This window comes from Vipera ursinii, assembly GCF_947247035.1.
Source record: "Vipera ursinii genome assembly, chromosome: 1".
NCBI lineage: Eukaryota > Metazoa > Chordata > Lepidosauria > Squamata > Viperidae > Vipera > Vipera ursinii.
In genome coordinates this window covers 326,139,708-326,157,856 of record NC_139512.1, presented here as the reverse complement: position 1 = coordinate 326,157,856, position 18,149 = coordinate 326,139,708, and the positions used below count along the sequence as shown (strand labels likewise).

The 18,149-nt window shown below is 40.1% G+C and overlaps 1 protein-coding gene across 4 annotated transcripts in view; it reads right to left on the bottom strand.

Moving 5' to 3' along the window:
- CCDC85A (coiled-coil domain containing 85A) overlaps nucleotides 1–18,149 on the bottom strand; it is a 165,438-nt gene that overhangs the window by 8,582 nt on the left and 138,707 nt on the right. For 2 of the 4 annotated variants that reach the window (XM_083377845.1, XM_083377847.1), the window contains exon 4: nucleotides 15,651–15,773. The exons of the other annotated variants lie outside the window; for them this stretch is intronic. In XM_083377845.1, coding sequence (XP_083233971.1) covers nucleotides 15,651–15,773 — 123 coding nt within the window. The remainder of the gene's footprint in view (nucleotides 1–15,650; nucleotides 15,774–18,149) is intronic. 4 annotated transcript variants of the gene reach the window in all.

Below are 18,149 nucleotides of genomic sequence, written 5' to 3'. Positions count from 1 at the left end.
GACCACTCGGGACGACAGGCTAGTTAACAACAGGGTTTATTTAGTACAAGGCAAACATAGAATAACTTGTCCGGCTTTTATAGCCGGCAGCTGGCAGCGAGGGCCAATCAGGAGTGTTCATTTTGGCGCCGCGTCAAACCGGGACCAATCCGCGTCGTCTTCTGTTGACAGCTCCGGCTTCCGCATGGTTTGGTGTTTTGACAGCCGCGAGCTGTCAGTGGTTGTGCCTGCGCTGTGCGGGGAACTTTGACAGCTCAGGCTTCCGCCTGGTCCGGAGTTTGACAGCCGCGAGCTGTCAGTGGTGGCGCCTGCGCTGTGCGGGGAACTTTGACAGCTGTCAAAGTTCCCGCGTGTTTTTCTGTCAGGCGGCTTCCCTAGTTTTTACAATCTGTTAATGAAGTATTATTACTGTTTACATATACAACACACCCCTTACCCCTCCCCTGGCGCGTTTCCTTCCCCTTGGACGTTGGAACCTGCCCACTGATAGTCTCTTAGGTAGGTGGGGGCTCTTCGATTCCTGTTGGAGCGGCGAAGGGGTGGGGGATTGTCTGGTTCTGGTAGTTCGTTCCCCTGCTGTTCTTCTTCCTGGTTTGGCATAGGAAGTATTTCCGGGGGGGGGGTTGTAGCTCGGAATGCTTTGGGTGCTCAGAGTTGTGTGGTGGTTGTCTGGGTCTGAGTTGGTCAATATGGCGGCGTATGTTGCCGTGTGCTTGTGTGGCAATAAGGTATGAAATGGGTCCGGTTTGTTTTAGTACTGTCCCTTGGACCCACTTGTTTTTATCCGTGTATGACCGTGCCCATATCAATTGTCCTGGGTTGAGTGTGCGGTTTGGGTAGGGGTGCTCTTTTTCTTCTGGGTATGTGTCAGGGTGCAGTCTATCGAGTCGTGTTATTAGCCTCCTCCCCCATCTCAATTCCGCTGGTGATTTGCCCGTTGTTGTGCATGGGGTTGAGTGTTGTGACAAGAGGAACTGGCTGAGACGCCTCTGCCAATTCCCTTTAACGAATTTTTTCAAGGCTTCTTTTGTGGACCGTACCATAATTTCAGCCATCCCGTTCGACGATGGGTGGAACGGCGCCGACGTTACCAGCCTAATACAATTCTTCATAGCGAACATCTGAAATTCACGAGAGGTGAATTGAGGTCCGTTGTCTGAAACTATGGTGTCTGGAAGGCCATGTGTGGCGAATATTTTCCTTAAGGCTTGAATAGTGGATTCGGACGTTGTTTTTCTAAGGGGAGTGACTTCTAGCCATTTAGAATAGCTGTCCACTACAATTAAGAAACTTTGGCCCTGGATAGGTCCTGCAAAATCTAAATGTATACGTGACCAAGGGTTCCTTGTAGTTTCCCATTTGTGGATCGGTGCTTGGGGTGGCTCGTTTCGGGTCGCCTGACAGGTATAGCACCCTCCCACGTACTTTTCTATTTGTTTATCAATGCCTGGCCACCATACATAACTTCTAGCCATCGCTTTCATCTTTACAATGCCTGGGTGTCCTTCATGTAAAATGTGTAATGTTTGGTCTATGTTTTCCTCTGGTATGATGACCCTATTTCCCCACAGCAGGCATCCCCTATGGGTGGAGATCTCATTTTTCCTGTTAAAATATGGTTGGAATTGGGGTTGTGGGTTTTGAGCTGGCCACCCTGTTGTGGCCCATTTGAGGATTCTGGTAAGTATTTTGTCTTTGGCTGAATTGTTGGCTATAATGTTTGCAGTCAGGGGGCAATCTGGAAGTTGGGAGATTGCTAAAATCAGACCGGCTGGGGCTGGGTCAGAGTCCTTGTTTTGCATGGGCAGTCTGCTGAGGCAGTCTGCGTGTCCTAATTCTTTTCCTGGTTTATGTATTAGCTGATAGGAATAGGCTGCTAAGAATGTGGACCACCGTAATATTCTCGGAGAGAGAATTTGTGGTGTAGTTTTATTCCAAGTGAATATGCCCAGCAGGGGTTTGTGGTCAGTAAATATAGTAAATGGCCTCCCATAAAGGTAGTCATGAAATTTTTTGACCCCTGCAACTATTGCTAGGGCTTCCCTGTCTATTTGTGCGTAATTTCTTTCTGCTTTGGTCAGAGTGCGTGAATAGAAGGCTATGGGTCTTTGTGTACCGTCCTTGAATAGATGACTTAATACAGCCCCGATTCCATAGGGAGAGGCATCGCAAGCGATGCATATTGGGGTATCTTCTCTGAATAGGGTGATAGTTGAGCTGTGACAGATAATCTGTTTTAATGATTGGAAACTATTCTCATGTATCTTGGTCCAGGACCAAACAGTGCCCTTGTCCAGGAGCCTATGCAGGGGCTCCGCGATAGTGGCTTTATGGGGGATGAAGGCATGGTAGAAGTTTAATAACCCTAAAAAAGCTTGAAGCTCTTGTTTATTCCTTGGGCTGGGTGCAGTTTGAATAGCCCTTAGTTTATCTGTGGTGGGGTGGATGCCCTGGCCGTCTATTTTGTACCCTAGGAATTCAGTGGATGTGACTCCAATAGAGCACTTTTCTCGCTTTAGTTTGAGGCCGGCTTCTCTGAGCCGGCTCAGCACAGCTGACAGCCTGTCAGCTAAGTTTGCTTCGTTTTCTCCGGCGATGAGAACATCGTCGAAATAGGGGCAGACCCCGGGTATTCCCTTCAGGGTCTTCTCCATGATACCCTGAAATATACCTGGGGCCGCCGATATGCCGAATTGGAGTCTCTTTACTTTAAAGGCACCGCGGTGGGTGACAATTGTCTGGGCTTCCGCAGTGTCCTCAGTGACAGGCAGTTGTAAATACGCCTGCGTGAGATCGAGTTTGGCGAAAATGGCGCCAGAACGGATGGAAGCAAATACGTCCCTTACCGCTGGCACCGGGTAAGCGTGGGGGCTGAGGGCTAGGTTGACTGTCGCTTTATAGTCTGCGCAGACTCTCACTTCTCCATTAGGTTTAATTGGGGTGACAATAGGGGTCTCCCAGGTCCCCCCCTCCGTTGGTTCAAGCACCCCGAGGCCTATGAGGCGATCAAGTTCGTTTTCTATTTTTTCTTTTAGGGCAAAGGGTACTCTCCTAGCTCTTATCTTAATTGGTTGGATTGCTGGGTTTAACTGTAAGGAGATGGGGGGTCCAGTGTATTTTCCTAAAGTGCCATCGAAGATGTCTGCATATTTGTTGCAAACGGCTTCTAGGCTGGGTGATTGAATTGTGTTTACCCCCGTTATGGCGATCCCTAGCGGCCCGAACCAGTTTAACCCTATCAAGTTGGTGCGGTTCCCTGGCGTAACTAAAACCTCTAAGGGACCCTTGAACTTCTTGTACTGCACTATAACCTTAGCCCTCCCTTCCAGAGGAATGGGGGTTTTCTGGAAGTCAGCTAGGTGTACTTGGGTTTGCCTCAGGGGAATTTGTCCCTTGCCTTGCCGACAGATCTCCTGATACGTTTTTAATGAAATTAAGGAGACTGCTGACCCTGAATCCACCTCCATGTGGCAGGGTACCCCCTGAATTTTTACCCAGACCTTAACCTTTGCGCTTAGGCTGTTTACCCTGTCAATTGTCTCTACCAGGGGCCCTGGCGGTTTTTCTCTGCTGGCCTGGGTAGCTGGCCTACCTGGGGAGTTTGCCTCCAGATCATGGACGTTGTCACGGCCCTTGCTGCGGCACACCGGCTTGATGTGGCCGGTCTTTCCGCAATTGTGGCATTTAGCGTTTCTGAATCGGCAGCTTCCCCGGGCATGGTTGCCCCCGCAGCTGGTACAGGCGGCCCGTTGCTCGTAACGTGGCGGCGGCGGAGGGGGGGGTTCCTGGACCTACGGCGGTCTGAAGTGTCGCCTCTCCTTGGTTGCCTGCGTTCCATTCTGCGCTGCAGGGCTTCTCCGTCGGTGAAATCCACCGACTCTTCGCTGTCGCTGAAGGTTGCGCTCTCTTGGAAGACGGTCGCTGGGCTCTCTGGGGTCGAGGTTGTCGGCTTCTTCTTGTGGCTGTGCTCGTAGGCCATTATTTCTCTGGTCAGCTCTGCCAGGCTCATGTCGGTTTTGGATGTTAGCTTCTTCTGCAGCTTCTCGTCCTTCAGACCGATCACCACCTGGTCTCTGATGCGGTCCTCCAGGTCGGGGAAACAGCAGTTCCGTGCGGCGTGTCTGACCCCGGCGATGAACTCGTTGGCGGGCTCGTCCGGCCGCTGTTTCTTTTGGGCGAATTGGACCCGCCAGTACAGTTCTGAGCGAGCCGGCATATAGTACTTGTTCAGCTGGTCCACCAGGTCCGCGTAGGAGACTTCTGTGATGGGCACCGGGCTGAACAGGCCAACGGCTGCATCATACACTGGTGGTCCGCTGATGTATAGAAGAGCGGCGGCCTTTGCTCTGTCGTCAGTGATTTTACTGACGAGGAGGAATCCCTCGACCTGGCCTAAGTGTGATTGCCATCTCTCGGGATGGCGGGTATCAAATTCCCTCACACGCCCGAAGTTTGCCATGTCGTCCGGTCCTGGGTTGCTCCTTTGGAAGTTAAAACTTCCCGTGACAGCTCTTGCCGGGAACTCTCTTCCTCGGCCGTGACTTCAGCTCCGGAGCGATCCCACCTTCGTCGCCAGTGAAGTAGCCTAAGGACCACTCGGGACGACAGGCTAGTTAACAACAGGGTTTATTTAGTACAAGGCAAACATAGAATAACTTGTCCGGCTTTTATAGCCGGCAGCTGGCAGCGAGGGCCAATCAGGAGTGTTCATTTTGGTGCTGCGTCAAACCGGGACCAATCCGCGTCGTCTTCTGTTGACAGCTCCGGCTTCCGCATGGTTTGGTGTTTTGACAGCCGCGAGCTGTCAGTGGTTGCGCCTGCGCTGTGCGGGGAACTTTGACAGCTCAGGCTTCCGCCTGGTCCGGAGTTTGACAGCCGCGAGCTGTCAGTGGTGGCGCCTGCGCTGTGCGGGGAACTTTGACAGCTGTCAAAGTTCCCGCGTGTTTTTCTGTCAGGCGGCTTCCCTAGTTTTTACAATCTGTTAATGAAGTATTATTACTGTTTACATATACAACACATTTTGTGTTGTTATTTGTAAGCTACTTACAGCAGTCTCTAAGAGAAACAAATAAAAATAACATGCTATGCCAAAACAAATATGAACAAATAATTAAATGATCAGTGTCACTGGTTTAATACAGAAACCTTGTATTAGATAATGCCTGTCTTATCACAATTTACTTTAATGACTCCATTTTAATCTTGTCAAGCATGTTATGAATGTTGAAATGAGGGATTATCCTACAGTAGTGGCCAAAATTGTGGAAACCTTTTGGAAAAGGTGTACAGTAGAAATGCCACCTTTGGTTAAGTTTTCACCAATTTTTCTTCTAATTTCTTTATAACTGTAGCCTTGTTCACTTAATAATACTATTCTACATCGCTTTCTGGGTGACCAGTCAACTCTTTGCACCGTTACTTTAATTTTATTACGTTTGACAAGTTCACTAAATGAAAGAACACAAAAAAACCCAACCAACTTGATAACGATCACATAACACACTGACAAATGCCCTCCTCTCAGCTTCAATACATGACATCAATAAATGAATCCTACTGTGATCTGATTGGCTCATTGCCAAAACAAGATGACACCTGATTGGCTCTCTAAAGACTCATGCTCATTGGCTACAATCAGATGAAGGAAAGCTACCTGATATCAACCTAAGTTGTGCTTCCTTTTTCTGGTTATTTGGCTATAGCTTTTCATACAGTACAGATAATTGAACAAATTTTCTTGCATTATCTTTTCATTGATATATAGTTTTATGGTACAACTCCTCCCCAAAAGTGGTGTTATTAGCCATCAAACCTCAAAAATACACTTTTCCCAAAAGGTTTTCACAATTTTGGCCACTACTGAAACCTTTTCAAAGAGTATACATAATAGAGCTTTGGACTCTTGGATGTTATAGGAACAATGTATTCTAAATAACTCTATTGCATCACTATTGTCAAGTGTTAGCTATATAGTCTTACCACCAAAAGGATATATTAGCATTTTTCATTACTAATAAAAAGCAAGTGTTGCCTTAATGGTAAAATTTGCATTTTTTTCTTTAAAAAAAAAATTAATCAAGTTTTGAAACTGCAGGAAAATGCCAAAAAAAAAAGCCTACTGACCTTAGTAAAAAAAACAGGGGTGGGGTGAGGAGTTGTAAGAGAAATGTGTTTCAGCATACTTCATTTTGTCTTCTGTTTTTGAAGCTCAAAATTGTATTCTGGGAAATCTTATGAATTTTTAAAAATGCTGACAATGCACTTTGAAAGTATTTCAGTATGAAAATGCAACCAATTACTTTTTAATATTGTTTTTTTACATTTACTGACTTTACGGGAATGTGGACATTGCAATGCTTAGGTCAGCATTATATGCTGTATATTTTTGTTCCCTATAGAAGGCTGAACAGAATCTAAGCAATCTGCTTTATAGCTCCATTTAGATGTTTATAAAGGACAATACAGTGAGAGATTTTTTTTCTTCTGTAAATGTGAATATCTACCCAGTCTCATTCTCACAAATAGAAGGCAATGTCATGACTTTAAAATATATTTATGTAAAAAAATGAAAGCTCTAAAAGATTATATGGGGGAACAATTTATAAATCCATCTTCAGATCTTTTATTTTTCTGTCAGATAAGAGAATAAATGTTTCTGGAGGATTACCTCCATCTCTTCAGGCTACTGGAAGAACCAGGCATGTAAATTAAATGCAAAATTGAGTTCAAGGTTTAATGTGCTGCTTTTTGAAAAATACTCTGATTAGGTTTTGATCAAATCAATAGTCTCTCATTTTTGTTTGGAACAAGACCTATACATTCCTTTCCAGGACTCGCTTGCTAGGTTCCCTATAATATTTGTGGTACTTTTGGTTCTAAACCTGTTCCATTTTGTCTGAAAACAGGACTGGACATAATTCTTGAGGTAGGATATGACCAATGTAGAATAACAAGGAGGTATTATTTCCCAAGACCATAACATGAATGTAAAAAAGCATGTCTTCAACTACAGTCTGAAGAACATGAAGCAGATCTGTCCAGAGTTGTGCCAGAACAAAAGACAAGAAAAAATGGGTTTAAAATACAGGGAAGAGGTGTCTCTCCATCAAGGCATTGAAACATAAATTGGATGTTCAGCTTTTGGGAATGCTATAAGAGTGGATTTCTGCAGTTGGAATGGATTATTCTGAAGAAGATGTTACATTCTATGAATTAATCTACCAGTTTTGTGGTTTCGAAACAATCATTTTATTGATGCAGCTGAAAAGTGCATTTTCCTTTTTTGTAGCATTATCAAATGACGTTGCAGCATCATTTTCAGCTTGCAGTCAATTGCTTTTTTAGCCCATTTCTCTACCCTATCAACTTCTTGAGTTCCATTTCTGAATTCTACTAAATCAGCTATCCCCAAATTTGATTGGTATTCCCTTCACTCCTGCTTATTATTATTAGTTATTTAAATTTATTAAATTTAAAACATTAAAAATGTTTAATAGAGGCCCAAACTGTAATCATTGCATCCCTCACACTTCAGTTTAGTTTGATGAGGAATGAACAATGCAGGGCTTTTTTTCTCATAGAACGGTCAGAACGGAGTTCCGGCACCTTTTTTGGATGGAACCTTGTAGGGTAGGCAAGGCGGGTTGTATGATATGTGTGAGTTCCGGCACCTTTTTCTTTTACAAAAAAAGCACTGGAACAATGTAATAATTCACATCAGTTGAATTGTGATGCCACACTTTTAGCTTTTTAATCAGAATATTATGAGATGGTTTATCAAATACTTTGTTGAAATTAGAATATATGTCTCAAAATTCCCATAATTTACAAAGAAAGTCCCGATTAATACATGAAATAAGGTTAGTATGCAAGTCTGGTTCTTGACAAATCCATGATGATTTCTGTTAATAATTATTAGATCTGTGCAGAGCAATGTAGATTCACTGTGATGAAATGACCGCTACCACGAAGCTAATGTGATTCACTTCATCAAAGTAAAAAGGCACCCAATTTACCTAAATGAAGTAAATCGTAAACCACTTCGGACCATCACCTCAGGATAAGACTTCCCTCAGCCTTTTCAACCTGTATTCACTGAAGTGCTTCCAGCTTCAGAATTGCCCATAGCAACTTTGGCAAAAGACCCGGAGAAGCCTCCAAGCTGGTTGCCTTTGAAGTAAGTAATCCTGCAGCTTTCGTTGAATCCATTTTGGAAATATTTCAGCCAATGCTCTGGCAGAATGTTCCTGAAGAAGGCACTTAATAGTCTTCCCCCATGGCTCAAACTCAGAGAGAGAAGACTTAAGAAAATTCTTGAAGTGTAGGAAGATGAAGCCTCACAAGATCATAAACTTTTAGCATTATTATATGATTTTAGTGAAATTTATTATATTATTATTATTATTATTATTATTATTATTATTATTATTATTATTATTATTATTATTATTACAACCTTGGAGGTCTTCTAGTCCAACCCCCTGCTCAGGCAGGAAAGCCTATACCATTTTAGACAAATGGCTGTCCAGTCTCTTCTTAAAAACTTCCAGTGTTGGAGAATTCACAGCTTTTAGAAGTAAGTTGTTCCACTGATTAATTGTTTTAATTGTCAGGAAATTTCTCCTTAGTTCTAGGTTGCTTTTCTCTTTCAATAGTTTCCACCCATTGCTTCTTGTCCTGCCTTCTTCAGGTGCTTTGGAGAATAGTTTGACTCCCACTTCTTTGTGGCAACCCATGAGATATTGGAACACTGCTATCATGTCAACTCTCATCCTTCTCTTCATTAAACTAGACATACCCAATCCCAGCAACTGTTCCTTATATGTTTTAGCCTCCAGTCCTCTAATCATCTTTGTTGCTCTTCTCTGTACTCTTTCTAGAGTTTCAACATCTTTTTTATATCGTGGTGACCAAAACTGGATGCAGTATCCAAGTATGGCCCTATCAAGGCATTATAAAGTGTTATTAACACTTCACATGATCTTGATTCTATCCCTCTGTTAATGCAGCCTAGCACTGTGTTGGCTTTTTTGGCAGCTGCAACACACTGTTGGCTCATATTTAAATGATTGTCCACTAGGACTCCAAGATTCTTCTCATAGTTACTACTGTTAAGCAAGGTACCACCTATACCGTACCTGTGCATTTGGTTTTTCTTGCCTAAATGTAGAACCTTACTTTTTTCTCCACTGAATTTCATTTTGTTAGATAGTGCCCAATGTTCAAGTCTGTCAAGATCCTTCTGTATCTTAAGCCTATATTCTGGAATGTTGGCTATTCCTGCCAGCTTGCTGTCATTTGTAACTTGATGAGTTCTTCATCTAAATCATTGGTGAAGATGTTTAAGACTACTAGGCCAAGAACATATTTTACAGTATATGTGACCCAAGACAATTCCTCTTCACTCAGTGAGACTCAGGCAAGCCAAAAGTTGGACACCCATGCCTGAAATACTGGTTGCTGGGAAAACAGTGTAAGGGCCCTGTAACTCTCCACTGCAGCATGTGAATCTAGTTGGCTACTGTTTGACACATAGATTCATCTATGGCTTGATCCATCAGGACTCTTATATTCTTACATAGGCCATTGCATAACTGAACTTGTTCCATCAGCACTGAACTACAGAAAACATACTTTAGGTGATGAAAAATCACAAAAGTAACTAGAGATGAATACATGAAGACCAACCATGAAGCAGGGATGAAACAACATTTTTAATTTAAATTCTTTTTTAACACACAAAATGCCATTACTGCTAGAATTTGTTGAACAAATCTAATAATGAACATGCATTTGGAAATTTTCTACATTTGTGATCTATCCTATTATATATAGAAGAAGAAGCTGAGCTGGAAGGCAGGGTTAAGTATGTCATCAGTTTAGAGTAATTGCATTGTCACAAAATAACTAAGTCCGGCCCCTTCCCCACTCTCCATGAATTCTGTTTACCCTTATTTAGCGCCAATTTATCTTTGACCTTTAGTTGACTAGATTCTCGAATTACAGGTAGTAATAATAAACTTTTCTGTGCTTTGAACTCAGTAAATGTTCCTGGTTACTCATGACTGACATTACGTGAATTCAAGTAATTGGATTCTTTTAAAAAAATAATAATAGTAAAGTTGACGACATTGTAAACTTGAGGAACTTTGGTGAATTATTTTTTTAGATTTTAAAACTAGTATGTGCTATTCTCTAGAAATTTAAAGGTCAATAGTCAATTGTTCTTTTAAAGCTCATGTTCCACAATTAAATGACCAAGATGCCGTACTTAAAGAAATTACTGTCATGATATTAAAGCAGTACTGAGCTTGCATTTCACCTTTTGCATTCAAGCACTCATACAGGTCTCCTGCTTAAAATCAAGGCTTTTTTTCCTCATAGAACTACCAGAATGGAGTTCCAGCATCTTTTTTGGATGGAACCTTGTATGGTAGGCAAGGCGGGTTGTATGACATGTGTGAGTTCCAGCACCTTTTCTTTTAAAACAAAAAAGCACTGCTTAAAATTATTTCATTTTAAATGCTAATAACTGATCAAACTGCTATTTCTATTACACAAGGAAATAATACAATATTACACAGTCCACGCTCACACTTGCTCATACTGTATGCAATCACTATTTTGTTTCTTATTGCTCAGACATGACCAAAGTTTGTCCAAGCGGTATCCATGGATGGAAACTGACTTTTTAATTTAAGCAGATTTTGCATATGTTGTGACCTATTTTAGATCCATTTTTATTGTCCCGAACCCTGTTGCTACTTTAATGTATGCTCATTCCTCACCATTTCCAAAAAACCAAAAATGAGATGTTGGAAAACTGCTGTTGTAAGATAATTTCCTGAAAATGTTGTTTATTTCCTTACTATAAAGCTGATAGTAAAAGGCACATCTCTTAGAGGCCAAAAAACTTACCTGTTTATTTTGTATAACAGAGGAAGGCCACAGAAAAAATGTACATAGCTTAGGGTTGAATTGTGGGGTCCTTTGTTTGTTTGAAGACATTTCATAGTCTTGTTTGCCTGAAGATGTTTTGTTACCAAACTACCATAAGTAACACTCTCACAAGCATTGATGATGTTATCTAGTTGGTAATGTGTGTTACCTAGTTGGCTAATGAAACACGTCCAGTCAAGCAACCAAGTCAGAGAGCACCAAGAACTCCAGAGATAGCTAATTCAGCATTGTGTAATTTGGTTTATGCATTAGTTTTTCTCCAAGCATCTTTCCAAAGTAATAATATGCATCCACTAACTGCAAAACACAATATAAAATGACTGTAGGAATTTAATACCTTTCAAATAAATAAATAAATAAATAAATAAATAAATAAATAAATAAATAAATAAATAAATATATGTCAATTAAAAAATTAATAATAAATAATAAAGACAAATAGAAGCTAATGAAGCTGTGAACTTTGAAATAATCTTTCCCAATCTTATAATAATAGAGCCAAATGATTTGGAGCAGATTAAGGACAGATAAAAAGTATTTGTTCACATAAAATGTACTTTTAGATCTTTTTAATAATCTTTTATAATTAATTTTATTACATGCTTTTATCCAGCATTAGAATATACTCAATGTATTTTTATTGTCAGGTCAATATGATTCAGTTTTTCTGAAGATAGGCTAGGTTTTGTTATACTGTCTGTGAAACTAGGCAGACCTTGGTCACCCATTGATTACATCATTAATTGTAATATATTGCTATGTCTTCTTGTGTTGGTCCTGTTTAGTTTTATTTTATTTGAATGCTTAATTTATGTGTTGGCCTTTGGCTGTGATAATAAAAATTGAATTGAATAAAATGTATTATCAGTTTGTCAATCAGAATAGACCCGAAAGGAACCATGGAAGTCTTCTACTCTAACCCCTTGCTCAAGCAGGAGACCCTATACCATTTCAGATAGATGGTTGTCTAATCTGTTCTTAAAAACCTCAAGTGATGCCTACAAGTTTCGAAGGCAAGCTGTTCCACTGATTAATTTTTCTCACTGTTAGGAAGTTTGTCCTTAATTCCAGGTTGCTTCTCTCCTTGATTAGTTTCCATCTATGGTGTCTTGTCTTCCCTTCTGGTGCTTTGGAAAATAAGTTGACTCTCTCTTCTTGGTGGCAGCCCCTCAAATATTGTTATCATGTCACCCCTAGTCCTGCTTTTCTCTAGACTGGCCATACCCAATTCCTGCAACCGTTCTTCATATGTTTTTGTCTCCAGGCACTTCTTTGTACTTTTTCCAAAGTCTCAGCATCTTTTTTGTAATGTGGTGACCAAAACTGGATGCAGTATTCCAGGTGTGATCTTACTAAGGATTTATAAAGCGGTATTAATACTTCACGTGATTTTGATTCTATGCCTCTGTTTATACAACTAAGGATTGTATTAGCATTTTTGGCTGCTGGCTCATGTTTAAGTGATCATCCACTAGAACTCCAAGGTCCCTCTCACAGTTATAGTTTTTGAGCCAGGTTTTGCCTAATTTGTATTTGTACCTTTGGTTTTTCCTGCCTAGGTGTAAAATCTTGCTTTTCTCTACATTAAATATCATTTTGTTGGATAGGGCCCATTGTTCAAGTCTGTCAAGATCTTTTTGGATCCTAGGTTGTCTTCCTATTCCTGCCAGCTTAGTGTCATCTGCAAATTTGATATGTTTCCCCTTCTATTCCCTTATCTAAGTCATTTATGAAGATATTGAAGAGTACTGAAGACTACTAGGCCTAAGATGGAACATTGTGGTACTGTTTACACTTCCCTCCATGTAGATGTAGTACCATTAAGAACTGCTTGTTGAGTATGGTTTGTCACCAAGTTACAAATCCATTTGGTGGTGATGCTGTCTATCACACATTTTTCGAGTTTACCAAGAAGTAGGTTGTGGTCTACTTTGTCAAATGCCTTGCTGAAGTCTAAGTATACTATACTATATTATACTAAGTATTCCCTGGTCTACTAATTTAGTCACTTTGTCAAAGAGTAAAATATGATTGGTTTGGCATGATCTATTTTTAGCAAACCTGTGCTGGCTACTAGTTATAACTTTATTTGTTCCCAGATGTTCACAAATCTGTTTCTTTATTGTATATTATTATATTATATTATATTATATTATTAATTATATTATATTATATTATATTATATTATATTATATTATATTATATTATATTATATTATATTATATTATATTATATTATATTATATTATATTATATTATATTATATTATATTATATTATTATATTATATTATATTATATTATTTTTTCCAGTATCTTCTTTTTTTTTAATTCCATTTATATCCCGCCCTTCTCTGAAGACTCAGGGTGGCTTACAATCTAAGAAGCACAAATCAATGTGCTTAGCAATAGCTTTCATTCTATGTATATGCCTGCTTATTAGGGCTTTTGCCCCCCAGCGGCATTTTTACAAAGTCAGCTTATTGCCCCCAACAATCTGGGTCCTCATTTTACCTACCTCGGAAGGATGGAAGGCTGAGTCAACCTTGAGCCTGGTGGGATGCGAACCTGCACTAATTGCCGGCAGCTGGTGTTATTTAAAGAGGCATTAGCCCACTGCTCCACCAAGGCTCATAGGTATTGATGTTAGGCTGATTGGTCTATAGTTTCCTGGCTCTCTTTTTCCCCCTTTTTTTGAAAATTGGCACCACATGAGCTCTTTTCCAATTTTCTGGTAGTTCCCTGGTATCCCAGGATTTTTTAAAGATATGGTACAATGGTTCTGAGATAACACTGCCAACTCTGTCAGAACTCTGGGATGTAATCCATCAGGTCCTAGTGATTTATATTAATCAAGGCCAGACAGGTGTTCTCTTACCATTTTCTTGCTTATTTTAATTTTTGTTTCTAGTCTGTCTTTTACAATTATGTTTTTGGTAGGTTGAGCTATAGTTTCCTTTTGCATGAAGACTGATGCAAAGAATGAGTTAAGCAGCTCTTCTTTCTCTCTACTGCCTGTTACTTCCTTGCCGTGTTTAGTGGACCAACTGCTTCCTTGTTGTTGTTTATATGTTGAAAGAAACTTTTTTTTAATTATCTTTGACTTTTGTTGCAAGTCTGTGTTCATTCTGAGTCTTTGCTTTCCTGACTTCTATCTTTCCAGATTCAGGCTATCTGCTGATATTCTGCCTTAGTTATGTGTCCCTCTTTAATTTTTTTGAACTTATCCTTTTTGTCTTTCAGTTTATCAGAGAGATCTTTGTTCAACCATACTGGTTTCTTCTTGGATTTCTTGTTTACCTTTTTCGGTGGTATTGTGTTGGACTGGGCTTTTATGATCATATTTTTCAGTGTTTCTCATGCTTCTTGAGTTGCTTTTCCCTTTAGGATTTTTATCCATGGAATTTTTCTTAGGCTCTTTCTGAGTTTGTTAAAATCAGCTCTTTTAAAGTTTAAGGCACTGGTTGGATTATATTCTATTGCTTATATTTGCATTATACTGAATTTCAATATGATGTGGTCACTCTCACCCAAGGTTCTGGCCAAGGCTTTACTTTCCTAAAGTATGCACTGACTTTTAAGTTTTCTTTGAAAATACTTTAAAAACACTATGGTAGACAGGTTTACCAGTAGGCTATTATTAGCATGATAACTGAGACTTGCATGTTCAGAAGCAGTTTCAATTCTACACACCATCCTTCTGATTTCCACATCATCTTTAATTACTTCTTCATGCCATTGTATATTCCACCTGTTTCATTCTCATTCTGTATCATTCACAAATATGCTGTGAAATGTAAAATGGAGGCAGGATCATGGCACACAGTTTTCCTAATAAAATATCCAAAATATAAGGCAATACACTGGAAAATTACTTCCATTTGATGCAAAAACAAACAAGGTGGCCAGAGGCCAGATGTTTTGTAGATTACAATGTCCCACTACTTCTTTGCACTCTATGTCTTCCAATGGCCAGGGGTGTATCCTGCAGTAATATAGGTTAAAATCACTGTGTGGTAAGATTCAATATTTTAGTTTCAACTTATGAAATATACAACAAAAATATTTTTCCTTCATGACATCCTGTTTACAAGGTTTCCTAAAAGATGGTTACCCATTCTTGGTTGGAAATAGAATGTTAGACTAGATCATCTTGTATAGACTAAATCATCCTTGATGGTTTCAGTTACCAGATTTTGGAACTTATAGTTCAACATAAAGCAGACTGAAGAGGCTGGACTAGACAGACTAACTGATATGACTTTCCATGTTTTTCCTCTGTAAATGTGATTTTCAGGATGTGAGAAAAAAAACCCCTATCCATATGATGTCTAGATGAAAAGACAAGAAAGACTCTTTGTAGCTCACTAATGCAAACCTTTCAAGCATGGAAGACAGCACACACTAGTTCACAACCCAAATCAAGACAGATAATAAATAATGATTTGTGAATAACATGTAAGAGATGAGAACTAGCATTTAGGGTATATTAAGTTTTCCCAGGACAGGAAGGCCTGGAGGAACATTGTCCATAGGGTTGCGATGGGTCGGACACGACTTCGCAACTAACAACAACAACAACAAAGTTTTCCTATGAAATATGCTGATGCTTTGAAAACAATGGATTATGGATGGTTACAGAACATACAAGTTGGAGATTTGGCATATGTGCCAAGCACAGCAAGGCATGTTACCTTGAGGGCATTAACCATCGCTTCAGGCTGCTGAGAAGATAAGGAGGCCTGTTCATTGAAGCTAGCTGGATGGCTCGGAGAACAGACATTCCCATCTGCCTCTGATGGCATCCTAATGGGATCCTTAGTAAAAAAAAATCAAAAGCTATTTAATAGTAAAAAGTAGGCCAAGCTAATCAAATAAAACAATTCCCATACCCACCCTTCCTCTTTATTTTAATTCTCATTGGGCAAATTCAAAATCCATATACATGTACATGTACATGTACATGTACATATACATACATACATACACACACACACAATTCTAAAACATGTATCATAGGCCCTCATAAATGTGGATGTTCCTAGTGCAACAAATGGAATTTGGGTGAAGTTTTTACAGTATATATTTCTGTCATATCACAATAGTGTCAGTCCTATCAGATAGACCAGCTTAAGAAACAGATGTGTCTGCCTAAAGCTACTTTTATTAGAACAGTTGTAGCACAGTAACAGAACCTTGAAGTTTGAATCTGCTACCTTTCCTCCTTCTTTTATCTCCAGGAAAATTGGGGAGGGGTCATTTATATAAATCTCTTTCTTGATATGGGCTCAAACTACATTTATCTGATTGTTTCCTTGGTAACAGATCTTCCCACTGTTCATCAAGACCATATTCTATAAGCTCTACAGATAACAACAAGCCTTCATTAGTCTTAGGAACCAAAATTTCTAACTTCAGTCCAATACAAATTATAGCACGTTTAAATCCTACTGCAAACAAGTTCAATTTAATATGCTTTATTAATTTTAACAAGATTTAAGCACAGCTAACTCCATGAAATTGAGACCCAGTGTTTTATTTTCACCAACACAACAGGAGCACATTGTATTAATATAAGATATGGTATCCATCATTATCAGTGAAAGGGAATTGGGTTTACGAAAAAGTCTCAGATCCAGTAACCTACACACTGTACATTAAAATGTCTGATTACAATCTCCATTTTCCAATGATTTTACTTGTTTTACACAAATCCCTCTGAAAGTAAAGTTCAAAATGCTTCCTGCAGTGTTTAAAGGAGTTCCAAGGTGAAACTGCAGTTGCTGGGGCAACCTAATCCAGCCATTTGCTTTGGTAAAATGCTAAAAATATCCTTACTGCAAGGAAGATAATAATAGCTTGGCTAGTCACAACCAAATCAAATCAGATCAGATTCTTCAGAGATGCTTGTGATATTATCAAACAGATTCTCTACCCTGCCATTTAATTAAAACACTGAGGAGAAACAGTTTTGGGGGAGGGGAAGGAGCAAACAATCTTAGTTAAGGATTGTCTTAAGTCAGAATGAACTTTTTTTTCAGGCCAAGGGAGGGGGGATAATTTTCCACAATGGATGAATGAACAAATGTAATATTTTGACTCACTAGTTTAATTGGCTTCTTTATCTAATTTTAGGACATGTGTGGAGAACAGATCACATTTTAGTTCATATTTATGCAGAAATAATGAATATTCAAAAGGGTTCAGAAATTTGCCCCCGTTTTTTGTATGGACAGTTTGCTTTTGTGCAAGTTCAATTCTTGCAAGTTTTGGAACATCTTAAAACTGTCTGAATCTAGCTCCTGCCTGTTATGTACTGGGCTTTTGGTACATCACCACGTGCGTTGCTGGAGAACTAATGGTCTCTGGTCCTGCAATTGGTCAGCTTTGGGTGGCAAGCATAGGTTCAATCTGACTGGTTGCTGCCAGAAGGTCTGGCTATATATTGTGGCAAGGTGCACCCAGGTTCTCATAAAAGAATGAGTTTCTCTGTACTCAACTGTGTGTCTTCATTCCTGTTAATCAGAGCCCATTACATAATAGTGGCGACAAGGATGGGATCCTGCTTCATCGCCTAAGGGCTGAAGTCACGAGGGGTCGGCATTACTCACTGGTGGGAAGAGGCATCTTCCCCCCCCCCAGGCTGGCTAGTAAAGCTACATTAGCGGCCGCATGCTCGAAGGATGCATTCCCTCAGCCTAAGAAGCAGGATCCAACAACGCAGGAATCGAGGAAAAAATGCTAAAGGTTGGCAAACTCAGAGAGTTTGACATTAAACATCCAGAAGATTGGCCGTCTTACCTCTCACAAGTGGAGAACTATCTATGAGCAAACCAGATTGCAGAGGAAGGCCTAAAAGCTGCAACGTTGCTGTGCATGTGTGGGCCAACAACTTTCGATCTAGTGGAAAATCTCTTCGTGCCAACACCCATTGAAGCAGTATCGTTTGCTGACCTTAAGAAGAAGCTGACCGGGCATTTTCAGCCAAAAATGTCGGAGATGGCATGGCGTTTTAAATTTGACCAACGAGTGCAGCTTCCTAGTGAGACAGCATCAGAGTTTATCGTGGGCCTAAGGCAGGCCGCACGCCTCTGCAAGTTTTTGAACTTAGAGGAACGTCTGAGAGAACAACTCGTCTGTGGTCTGAGAGACAGAACCCTGCAGCAGAGATTGTTTGCCAGACCAAATCTCAC